The sequence below is a fragment of the Schistocerca americana genome, chromosome 7, assembly GCF_021461395.2.
Source record: "Schistocerca americana isolate TAMUIC-IGC-003095 chromosome 7, iqSchAmer2.1, whole genome shotgun sequence".
Classification (NCBI taxonomy): Eukaryota; Metazoa; Arthropoda; class Insecta; order Orthoptera; family Acrididae; genus Schistocerca; species Schistocerca americana.
In genome coordinates this window covers 572,277,068-572,289,739 of record NC_060125.1, presented here as the reverse complement: position 1 = coordinate 572,289,739, position 12,672 = coordinate 572,277,068, and the positions used below count along the sequence as shown (strand labels likewise).

At 40.3% G+C, this 12,672-nt stretch overlaps 1 protein-coding gene across 1 annotated transcript; it reads right to left on the bottom strand.

Moving 5' to 3' along the window:
• Window positions 1-4,561: 4,561 nt before the first annotated feature.
• LOC124622613 lies at window positions 4,562-12,121 on the bottom strand. Its single transcript, XM_047148378.1, has 6 exons — window positions 12,074-12,121; window positions 10,603-10,713; window positions 8,624-8,760; window positions 6,411-6,475; window positions 6,119-6,202; window positions 4,562-4,733 (listed from the first exon to the last, which is right to left on the bottom strand). Exons 2-6 carry the CDS (start codon window positions 10,708-10,710, stop codon window positions 4,609-4,611), a joined length of 519 nt encoding a protein of 172 aa, XP_047004334.1. The 5' UTR covers window positions 10,711-10,713; window positions 12,074-12,121; the 3' UTR covers window positions 4,562-4,608.
• Window positions 12,122-12,672: the final 551 nt, after the last annotated feature.

The following is a 12,672-nucleotide window of genomic DNA, read 5'->3' as shown; positions in this document are numbered from 1 at the left end:
TAAGACGCGCATAGGACGACATTGGGGATATGGGATACGGAATTGTTTGATATTTGGGGTACCGATAATATGGTAAGAACAAATAAACCACAGTGATGACTGTTACTTTTATTCAGTGAATTCGAAGGACATCAACTATAATAATCAGAAAACGTAGATATATCACGATCTATCCTTCGCAAGATGCCACTTTCCACAGTCACATGAGATAACTGTTCCTGTATTTAACAGTGTTCCAGAATCAGCTGAGGAAGAGAACGAATCAGCTCTTCTGAGCAAAATGACAGTAATTTTGTATGATCCCCATAGTTACAACCGCATTAAATCAGACGGAACTGAACGAATTCATTACAAGCTTAAGTCGTCCAAAAAAGTCATTGGACCTGTAAACTTCCTGGCTGGCAGAGAGGCACTATCTGTTACCGAGAGTAAAAGTCATATTCTATAACAGAAAAGAAACAGATTTCCTGGCATTCTTCACAACTGGGTGCGGATTAGTTTCTTACACCGAAATTGAAAGAGTGTTAAAGAAAGTGCGTATAAGATAATATACCCCAAATGAATGGCAGTTATTTATCGACAGTTCCAAACCCAGCCTAAAATGTGTTCTTTTGCGGAAGCGGAACAAATGCATTACAATCCCAAATGATCACTCAGTTGCTAAACGAGAATGTCAAGCTACGATAGCCATATTCGTGGAGAAAACTCATACCACAGTCACCTATGGGTTATCTGTGTCGATTACAAAATGGTGAATATTCTTCCTGGGTTTGTCAATTCCAAAATTTTTAATATTATTCCTGGGCAAGATGCTTTATATGTCTATTGGACTCTAGAGCTAAAAATGAACACTGAGTGAGACGATGGCGGCCCCATAGAGAAATTAGGATCATTGGAGTGAAATAAATCATCACAGAACGTTTTACTGACAGAAAATACCTCATATTGACACAGATGCATATCAGATTTGGATTAGTGAATTATTTAATCAAGGCTCTGAATAGACCTAGAGCATGTGTTAGCTATGTAAGTACATAATTCCCGACACTGATTATGAAGAAAACAGAAGCAGGTATGCCTGTTGACCCACAAATCCGCTAACTCACAAATGACCGTACCTCCAAAACTCAATGAATGATACTGAGGCAGCAGCGTGTTCACCATTCTGTGTAGTAATGAAAAATTTCGTCGGAAACTATAAGGCTACTATGAAGAACTAGTCCAAAATATGCTACCTTCTGTGAGTTTTGTTGTAACATGAGCATAAAATAACACTACCGTAACAGGCCTTTGGCGCGATTCCCGATTGCCTTGATGATGTAAGCAAGTAACAGATGAGAATTTTCACAATGGAATAAACTGATGGAATAACAGTGTCGTTATACAAATAATTGCAGTATCCAACGTGAATGTCTATGATCAGTGCGTCGGAGGGAAATCACAGAAAAGAGGACTCATTGACCTAATGGAAGAAAATTAATGAACCAAATGCTCCATTTTTTTCTGTTGAGGCCTTAGTCTTTTGAGTGATTTGATGCGGACCGCCACGAATTCCCATCCGTGCCAACCTTTTCATCAAGGAGTAGCAGTTGTAACCGACGTCCTCAATTATTTTTCGGATGTTTTCCAATCCCTGTTTTCCTCCACACCTTTTACTCTCTATAGCTTCCTCTAGTAAAAAAGGAAGTTATTCCCTGAAATCTTAGCGACGACCTACCATCACGTCCCTTTTCCTTGTCAGTTTTTTCCATATATTGGTTTCCTCGCCGTTTCTTCGAAGAACATCTTCATTCCTTACCTCATTCCTTTCCTTATTAGTCTACTTAATATTCAACGTTTCGCTGCGGCACTGTTGATCAAATACTTCGATTCTCATAATTTCCGTTTTTCCCACAATCCATGGTTCACTAGCATGTAACGCTGCGCTCCGAACGTACAGCCTGAAAATTTCTTCCTCAAATTAAGGAATATGTTTCATACTAGTAGACTTCTCTCGCCCAGTAATGTCCTTCTGGTCACTGATACTCTGCATTTTATGTTCAGCTCAGTCCCTCTGTCATGGGGTATTTTTCTGCCTAGGTAGCAGAATTTCTTAACTTCAACTAACTCGTGATCACTAATCCTGATGTTAAGTTTCTGGCTGTTCTGCTGCTTTTTAGTACTTCCGTCTGTTTTCGATTTACTCTCCATCCATATGCTGTGCTCATTAGACTGTTCATTCCACTCAGCAAATCCTGTAATTCCTAGTGACTTTCACTGAGGATAGCTATGTCATCATAGAACATTATCATTGATAAACGTTGAATTTTAATTCAACTCTGCAACCTTTCTTTCATTATAGTTATTGATTCTTCGATGTATAGGTAGTAAGCTAGAAAGTCACTGTCTTAAACCTTTTTCAAACTGAGCACTTGGTTTAGCTCTTCCAGTCTCACTGATCATTCTTGGCTTTTGTGTATTTTGTAAACTATCTGTCTTTCTCTATAGCTTAACACTCTTTTTCTCACAATTTCGAATGTTTCACACTTTTTGACATCGTCGTACGCCTTTTACAAGTCGATATATCCTATGAACGTGTCTTAATTTTTCCTTAGCCTTCCTTCCATCATCAACCTCAATATCAGAATTGCCTCCCTGGCGCCTTCACCTCTTCTAAAACCTAACTAATCGTCATCTAACACACCCTGAGTTTTATTTTCCATTCTTAGTTATAGTAATCACATTCGTTGTTCCAAATTTCTGTGATAACCTGTTATTAGTCCACTTCCATATTTCATCGATCATCAAAATGCATTCAATGTATCTTTACGTAAGATGCTGCACATTGCTACAATGAAGCGAGAACGTTACACAAACTACCTTCTAGTAACGGTAAACAAAGAGAGCAAGGACCGGCGGCTATCTGTAGCTGTATAATATCACACATGCGCTGCTTGCTACAGTTTTTATTTAATTTCTGAAAAGTAATTTGGCTTCCACTCCTCCCCTTGTATTTTCTACTGTGTGAAGGTACAATTTATATTTTTTTCTCAGTCCAGCCGATCAATATTAGACTTATTGTTGTTCTCGGAAAAGAGAATGTTTGCTCTCGTAGAAATAGGTTACTACGTAATGAAATTCACATAAAAGCGCACCAGCTGAAAGCAAATCCTGTAGTGACTGAAAGCGACGATATGAAAACGAAGCGTACCCTGAAGTTCTATGCGAGACACTCTAAAAATTTTAGTACACAAATTTAATTTCCAGATCACAACAGCAAGAAGTAAGTGTCCTAACAAGCTGAGATATTGGGAAAATTCTGAAAATATTATCCGCAAAAATTTCTTTGCCTATGCCATGGATCTGCAGACATTCAGGTTACTTTATAGTAGTAGAGGACGTGTAAAAAAAAGTCAATAAAAGAAAATACGACGTTCTTTTACTCCGAGCTGATCTAAATGCCTTGGTATAACAACGAAGTTGTTATTGCAAGAAAACTACCTGTGAAATCACAGCCAGCTGAAATGTTATTTCACGTAACACAATATTGCCAAGGGAATAGTAGCCAAGGACCTACATGATATTTAGGCGGGAAAATATTCATTTCACATTACGAAATGGATCTGATACAACAGAAGCCATGTAAAATCTGAAAATAACTGAATAACATGATTCTACTTTCTATTTTATTCCTCACCGGAGCATAAAACGCATTCATATGGCTCTGAGAACTATGGGACTTAACATCTGAGGTCATTAGACCCCTAGAACGTAGAGATAATTAGACCTAACTAACCTAAGGACATCATACTCGTCCATGCCCCTAGGCAGATTCGAACCTGCGACCGTAGCGCATAAATAGCATTCAGTTTATTTTAAGATGTCGCAGATGACAGAAGGGAGACAGTACACAACGATGGCAAAACAATCTAGATGCGACATAACCGCCAAATTATAGTCAATTTTGCACACCATTGTAAACGTTTCAGTATTAAACGTGATTTTCCCAGCATTCAAAACATTTACATATGTATATTTACTTTTAACTTCTTTTCTTACTGATTGTCCTATTGAACTGGCAGGGAGTAATTCACTTTTATCAACAACCGAAAATATGGTTGGTATATTCTTCACGACATTTACAAGGCTAGATATGACACCATTCAAATTTGTAAGAAACAATACATATTGCCGTCTCTCCCTCACCTTACGTCCTCATGTCTTACAGGTCTTACAGATACCTTGTATACAGCTTACTGTAGTAATCACATAGCTACCAGAGATTTGTTTTGTCGCTTTAGGACACGATGACCCCTCCTGGCAGAGGAGTTGTACTGTGTAACCTGGCAAAAATTTGCAGCGTCTCCTAGGGTACACCACAGGTAACTTGGTTCTCCCCCCTGTTTTAGGGTATACTAAATTTATCTTAGAATGTCGAGGTCTGCAGATTATGACAAAAGTTTCTTAATCGACAATACATTCCTTTGGGGAACATGCGTTTTCAAAAATGGAGTATAAACGCTTAGATATTACATTACCATTAACTAACATACGCAACAGGAAATATAATTAAACACAATGATTGCTTATGTTGAAGTTCGTTTATTTATGTTCAGAAATCGATATCGGTTAACAACTGACTTTCTGGAATTTGGATCTGTCGATTTCAGGGCGTGCGTCGACCTCAGCCCATATCTGGTTGATCAGATCGTCACTCGGATTCTCGGCAGTGGTGAATATGAATGTCATCTCGTCTGAAAAAGTCGGAAAAATAATAAGTTATGGACATGTGTTTTGCCATCGAATATTAAGTACGAATTAAAGCTACGTAATGGGTACTGGGAGCAAAGGAAACGAAAGAATCTATCTGCTTCATCGTGTAGCTTACACACAGCATGATAACATTAGTTCTAACGTGAAAACATTGTCATGATTCATCAGTGTATATTTACGTCTATAGTCCGCACTGGTTTTAGGTTTTCTGGTTTCCAGTTCGACTTTAGCTTTCCGAAGTTAATTTTTTTCACCCACCACCCTCTAAATTGTCTAAACTCTAAAGAGATGTTACAGAGTCAAATTTCCGCACTTTATGTTTATCCTGAAATGGGCTTTAATAGAAATGATGTCCATGTGTTCGCAATACACACCCACAGTGAATTGTCTTGTTGTAGAACGTCAAGGGGAGCATTATAATCTCATATTGACAGTGTAGCTAACTATTCATTCATCTTGAACAAATTTATCGTAGTACACCACTCATCGAAATTTCCATGCGAATCTAACGACAAGAGCACTGCAATCACATTGCCCCTTCACATAAAAAATGAGTGTGCGACTCGAAACTATGAATACGTTCAGGCTACATTCTTAAGCTCACATAATGACGATGACAGGAGAGAGAACGTCGGTCTCATATGTTGGCCCACAGAGAGTCGTCCCTCGCGCATATCACTCGAGAATGGAACAGGAACAGGCAGACATGTTTGTGATAGCAAAAGAACCCTCCACCACGCGGTGAAAGGCGGATTACATAGTGTGGATGTTAGTGTAAGCAACCATTCATTTAATCTTCAATGTCTGGAGTCGTAAGAAAATGTAACGATACTTAGTTCATCATACAAAATAACGTAGTCATCAATAGGGGACGCCTGCGTACGTGAGAGTAAAGTAATCTACTTTTTAATACAATTAATTTTATATTAGTCATACTGATTCATCGCTTGTAGTTTTGTGCATTAATCTGGACTGTTACGCTAGAAATATACGTGACAGCATCAAAAATACACTTTTCTTATGTAGGCTTCCGCTGGGTGCTAGAGTACCATCAGTGTTTTACTTCATCATCTGCTTTTGTGCAGCATATAATTACCGCAAACAGCACTGCCAACTAGTTGTACACTTGGTCTGAGAAATTGACTAACTGACGGACGAAGTATAGTGTGTAAACACCTATTTCTTTTTTAGGCCTTCGTTCCAAGAGTTCTGTACGTCTGTGAATAGTATTGAATAGAGACAGATGTGAAACCCAGTTCCCTTTTGTAGTATTAATAATAATTCTGGCGATGTTGCAATCGTTTACCTGCATCATTGTTACGGTATGAAAGTTTCTACAATTGTGACACATAAACGTACAACTTACCGCCAGTCACCATGCAGAAGTGTTCAATGAAGATGTCTGCGCTTCCATAGACGAGGTTACGCTCAGCGGTCAACAATGCACCGTCTGGAACACACGTATAAAACTGGTAGGAAACTCATTTATTAGGTTATGAAACTAAAGATAAAGAAGCCGATAAATGTATCAGAGGCAGACGTAAGTAAGACATTGTCCTCCAAGATTCTCATCACTGTAGAGCAATAAAGAATGCATCTGACTACTGGGCAACAAAACGTATTACTGTTAGCAAGTTTGTTCTGGGACAGGTACTTACACTTGCCGTAGTAGGTACTGTGAAGCCTGTTGCCCTCGATAGTGACGTCGGCCGTGACAGCAGCTCTGAAACAGTATGTTCAAACCAAGCTTTAGTTTTTCCGTAAATCATTGCGCTAAAGACATATGTATTACAGTAACGTTAATGTAGATTTGTAGAAATATTTTTTTTTTACTGATGAACCATAGCCCATTTAAATGTTTTTTTACTCTACCCAAAGCAATTTAACTTTTTGCCACCTCAGCCGTGGACGCAATTCTCAAAGCGATTCATTACGGGTAAAACTGTCATTATGTAACAGCGATCGAACAATCATTTTATATCTTTCTCTGTTTCATCTATTATTAGCTTTTTGTATTCCATATTATTCTTCCTAACAGAATTAGTCCTCAAGCGATTAATAAAGAAATATTCTTGACAATTAAAAGAAGTTTAATGTAAACTTTATATCATTGGCTGTGATGTCGTTCCGCTGTGATATCGTTCTCACTCTCGCAGTTTCACAGTTGCCAGTATTCGCACTTGTCAATAATTTTCCATTGTCATAAACGCCGTAACATGATCAAATCGCGAACCATATTCTGGAGGAGTAGCGGTGAAATTTTGGGAGCGACTAATATAAAGGGTGTTACAAAAAGGTACGGCCAAACTTTCAGGAAACATTCCACACACACAAACAAAGAGAATATGTTATGTGGGCATGTGTCCGGAAACGCTTACTTTCCATGTTAGAGCTCATTTTATTACTTCTCTTCAAATCACATTAATCATGGAATGGAAACACACAGCAGCAGAAAGTACGAACGTGACTTCAAACACTTTGTTATAGGAAATGTTCAAAATGTCCTCCGTTAGCGAGGATACATGCATCCACCCTCCGTCGCACGAAATCCCTGATGCGCTGATGCAGCCCTGGAGGATGGCGTATTGTATGACAGCCGTCCACAATACGTGCACGAAGAGTCTCTACATTTGGTACCGGGGTTGCGTAGACAAGAGCTTTCAAATGCCCCCATAAATGAAAGTCAAGAGGGTTGAGGTCAAGAGAGCGTGGAGGCCATGGAATTGGTCGGCCCCTACCAATCCATCGGTCACCGAATCTGTTGTTGAGAAGCGTACGAACACTTCGACTGAAATGTGCAGGAGCTCCATCGTGCATGAACCACATGTGGTCTCGTACTTGTAAAGGCACATGTTCTAGCAGCACAGGTAGAATATCCCGTATGAAATCATGATGACGTGCTCCATTGAGTATAGGTGGACGAAACTAAAATGAGCTCTAACATGGAAACTAAGCCTTTCCGGACACATGTCCTCATAACATATTTTCTTTATTTGTGTATGAGGAATGTTTCCTGAAAGTTTGGCCGTACCTTTTTGTAACACCATGTATACGTTTATTGAGATATTTTTCAAAACCATTGTAGGCTTTACTCCACACTGCCTCGAAGGACATCATTGTCGACTGTACGTTTAATTCAGAAGATCCTTCTTCAGCAATAAAAACCGGTAATTACTGTTAGCAGCTCGTTTTTTACGAAAGATATGACGGCCACGAACCGAAGCAGTGATGGCTCCATTGATTTACATGGCATGGACTTATTGTGAGTGTTGATGCCCTGCCTTACTCAGACATTTCCCGTTAACGATTTATAGAGAAAGCTAGTGTGCCACTCACTGCTCCAAGTTGCCAATTTTCGTGACAAAAAGTCACGACCACATGAGAAAGTAGCAGTAAATGACACAGGAAGTCCTATTACCGACTCGGGATCGAAAGACAGACCTGTGCCCGGCATGAATTTTCAGTCAGCGTTGTAGTTTCGACTGAAGGAATAAATGAAGGGCCAGAAAGATACTCAGTGGCTGAACCCCTCTCTTTGAAGTGCAAACACTTTAGAGAATGTGCCACCAGTTACGATTCATGACTTGTCTGAAAACTGTAATGGCAGAAGCAAAGCTTTGATTTTGTTCGTGAGTCGTGATTCGAAAAGCTCTGTTCAGTATTTGAATGCAAAACGCAAAAGATTCCTGCTTCGAGATCCGATATGTGACAGAAGTTTATTCTTGCGGGAAGTTCCTCTGAACTTCCAGTCTGCTGCTTCCCAGCCGAACCAAGTGTGAGGCAGAATCACCCATTAACTCAGTCAATAATAGGAGACACTTACCACCGTAACAACGGACGTCGTATACAGATCAAGTATGAAAGTACTCACGATGGATCCTGGCTGAAGGCACCGCTGAGCGTCATCTGGTTAGCAGCCTCGCCAGGGTCCTGTGTGAGAATGAGGCAGCCAAGGGGGTCCAGGACCGCTGAGGGGTAGCGGTACTGCTGGTACCACTTCTTGTGGGCCTGCGGACCACACACAACACGTCTGCACTTGTCACTCAGTCTCGCTTGTGTTATAAACGACGTAGAACAGATTCATGAAATTTAATCGTATTGTCTTTACAGAAATCGCCAGCCAATAGCAGAAACATTTTTATGAGAGGAGCATTGAAGCTATAGTCAAGAATTAGCTTCTGCAGATGCGAATTTATTTTAATTTCCGCTTCTCCTTCACTAAGAGAAAATCTACGATAAAGTAGGACTGATAAAATAATGGCGACTGTTGACTGGGAACAATGAACCTCCAGATTTGTTGAATGCCATTACATCATGGTCAGTAAACAATAAATTATTATAAATGAAGAGTTGTTGACTGTACATCTGGGAGTAAAACTGGTGTACGGTCTCTCACCAATTCTTTTTGATACATGTATGTATCTACAGAGTTTTGGAAGAATGGAATCCGAAAAGCCCCAAGAAGATGGACGTGGAAAGCAACAGACGTATTAACTGTATTTTATTTGCGGATGACCAGGTTCCCCAAGCAGAGAGTGAAAGCACTTTACAAGAAAACGAGTTTAATTTGAATAACGATTTGTAGACTTAACGAATGGTCATACTTGTAAATATAACAAAAGCAATGTCACTGGAAATGAAACACGTAAGAAGCGCAAAACAGCGCAGAACACTGAGATAACACAACAATGAAATTTTTTAAAATGTATCAGGTAAGACATATCAATAAATATAACTAATTCAGATATGGTTCAAAATATAACGTTATAAATGTTTGTTTAGAGAGCTATCTTGTTAGAAATATAGGGAAAGATATAACACTTAGCCTACACAACGTAATGGCTAAGCTTTCTCTTGTGTATTTTAGTGATAATTGCATAATAAGGAAAGAAGGTGACAAACAGTTATAGCAGCTTATATACAGATGGGGATTCCGTGGCCACTGCATGGATTAACGTTTAGAGACAGAATGAGAAGTGAAGACATAAGACAGCTTCTAGATGGGAAAAGAACAGGCACTACCAACAAAAATGGTGTGACCACATGAAAATGTTGCGACGTAAACAGTACAATGTAATAACTGGAAAACCGGATATAGGACAGACAACGACGGGATGAAGACAATTTAGTAAAATTCGTTTTGTTTTGGAGCGCGATAAACGTATCCCATAGACTGGAAGAAGATGAAGAACATCATGCGATCCTGCTGCTGAATGTTGAGACATTTATATGTGGATGGTGTACTTTGAAGACATAAAAGATCTCCACCTTAAGGTGAAGGGTTGTCGATGAGGGGGACAATGAGTATGGTGTTACTCTGCATCTCGCTAAAGAGACTGCCTACGTCCGTCTGTCCTCTTTTGAACTACTGCCACGCGGTCTGCGATCCTTACCAATGGAATGAACGGAATACAACGAGAGAGATAAAACGAGAACAGCATGTTTTGTATTATAGCGAAATAGAGGGGAGAGTGTCACTGACATAATGCAGGATTTGGTGTGGGCAGCAGTAAGACAAAGGTGCGTTTCGCTGCGGGGGAGCCTTCTCGCAGAATGTCAATGAGCAGCTTTACCCTCTAAATGCCAAAATATTTTGCTGACGCCGACCTACATAGGGAAAACCGATCATCGTAATAAAATAAGGGAAATCAGAGCTCGCACGGAAAGATGTAGGCGTATGTCTTTTTCTGCGTGCTCTTCGAAAATGTAATAATACAGAATTATTGTGAACGTGGTACGATGAACCCTGTGGCCGACACTTGAGAGTATTTTTCAGAATTTCGATGTATATGTAGATGTCGATGCAGATGTTGATGACCAGAAGCAGACTGCCAGGTGACGGAGACTCACCGTGGTGACGCTGAAGGTCTCTGTGGAGGCGTCGGGCAGCGTGCAGGAGTCGGCCAGGACTGCCCCAGCCAACAATAGCGGAACCAGCAGCACCAGGGAAGAAGTCATCGTCTGTAGCAGATGAGGCAGCGACATGTGACAAATACGAACAGTATTCCTGGGAAGTGAGTCCGTGAATGCGCTCTAAGAGGTTCAATTCGCCATAACTTCTACCTCAGCGTTGTCAGTTACGTAAGGAACTGGCGCTAGTAATGTCGATATGCAGTCGTGAAACTGGACGTGAAAGCAAACAGCTATGCCCAAAAACTGGGTACATAGCTACAACAGCAAAACTATCACAAATCTGCTGTGATAATCCTAGACCCAGTTACATAGCCAGAGTGTCTACCGCATACTTTTGCGTTTCAGTCCTGCAATGAGAAAATACAGTCGCAGTTACAGCCTAAATTGCCGATTCAACATCAGGAATACATTCTCCCCTCTTAATGTTATGTTAGATCAAAGTACTGAAAAAGTTTGATACAATATTTTTTTATCAGAATGTTTGAGAACAGTATAAATTCTGATGGTTGAACTAGTCTCAAAGCCATTTATATTGTTCCCAGTGCCACTTGATAGCGGTCCAGTAGGCAGCGATTGTGAATAAACTTAACGACGCGCCAGGGAAAACATATTTTCGTTTCTGAAGCATTGTTTTCCAATGATTTTCGACCAGGAGGTAAGCGGTTTGAATCCTCGTGGTGATCCAAAAAAATTTGCGACAGCATAGGCGTGCACAAGATTGGGAAGGGGAGGGGGGGCGGCACAATTAGGGAGTGTACAAAGTAACTGATCACCAGACTTCGCAGAAGCGCTCTGGCTAAGAATTTGTAACCTCTTCGCAGCCTCTCATATGTTATGGACATATGACGCTGACTATGATGATTGGTTAGTCGCATGGGGTGGTTAATCTCGACGACGCCTTCGGTGATAATCGACAGGAATAGACTCTCTGCTGGCACCGGGACACACTCTCTCCATTCTTTCCGTCATCAACAAACGCGATTTAAAACGCTACAAGCACCATTCATGTTCACATACACTTCAGACACACACACACATTATGAAGTAATGCCGCAATAGCCCGCGATGTATGAATGTCTTTCTAATGAGGCGCCTGGACATCCTCGTAGGTGTCTCTCAGTCCTTAATGCCACACGAGTTTACTCTAGTTAGAAGATAGTAACTGTATGTTTGAGACAAATCATCAGTTTCATCTCATACTCAAGCTTCTTGATTCTGTAACTTCGATATTCAGCTTCTCCCAGACAGCGAAAAACTATCTGTTTTGGCCAATATTTAGTGAGAAAAATAGCAGTCTCTTAATGAGAGCTGGAACATCGATTACGAAATAACGGAGGACCTACAAAGCTAAAATGTAATACGAGATAGGGGCTTAGACGATATATGAGAATGAGAGGAAGCAACTTACTGCTAACGATTGCTCTTTCGACGGATAAACTCAGAAAACCTCAACGCCTTTTTATACTAAACGCTCCGGACCTCTTCCCCTAGGGCCAGTAAACTACCAGCTGAATATACTGAAGAAGATGCGTCAGATGAGGCTCTGACGTAAGTAATTTTATATTTGTTTATCTATGTGCCTGTTTCACGACACAATAAGATATTCAGACTATGTCAGCTGTGGCCTCCACTGCCTAATATTTACCCTTCTCACGTGAGTCACAACTGCCAATAAGCTATGTTACTACCATTCGTGTTGCTACCAACGAAATTTTACATTATTATCAACTTCTTACTTCGCACCCATAAAATCTCAGTGCAATACAAACATATTTACACGGTTCTATAGAGCTTCCCCAGTATGCCAGAAATGTAATAATACGCAAACCGATTACATACCCACGTGTCCTGTCGAGTTACAGCGTAGGTTTGCCAGTCAGGGATGTGTAACTTTTCACATCGTAGCTCTCTGTCAAACTCTGCAGTAGTGTTTCATAAAGGCGACTGCTTTCCGGTTATGTTTCTTCACACTCCGTTGTAACGTCGGCCGTCAATGTTATTTTATGG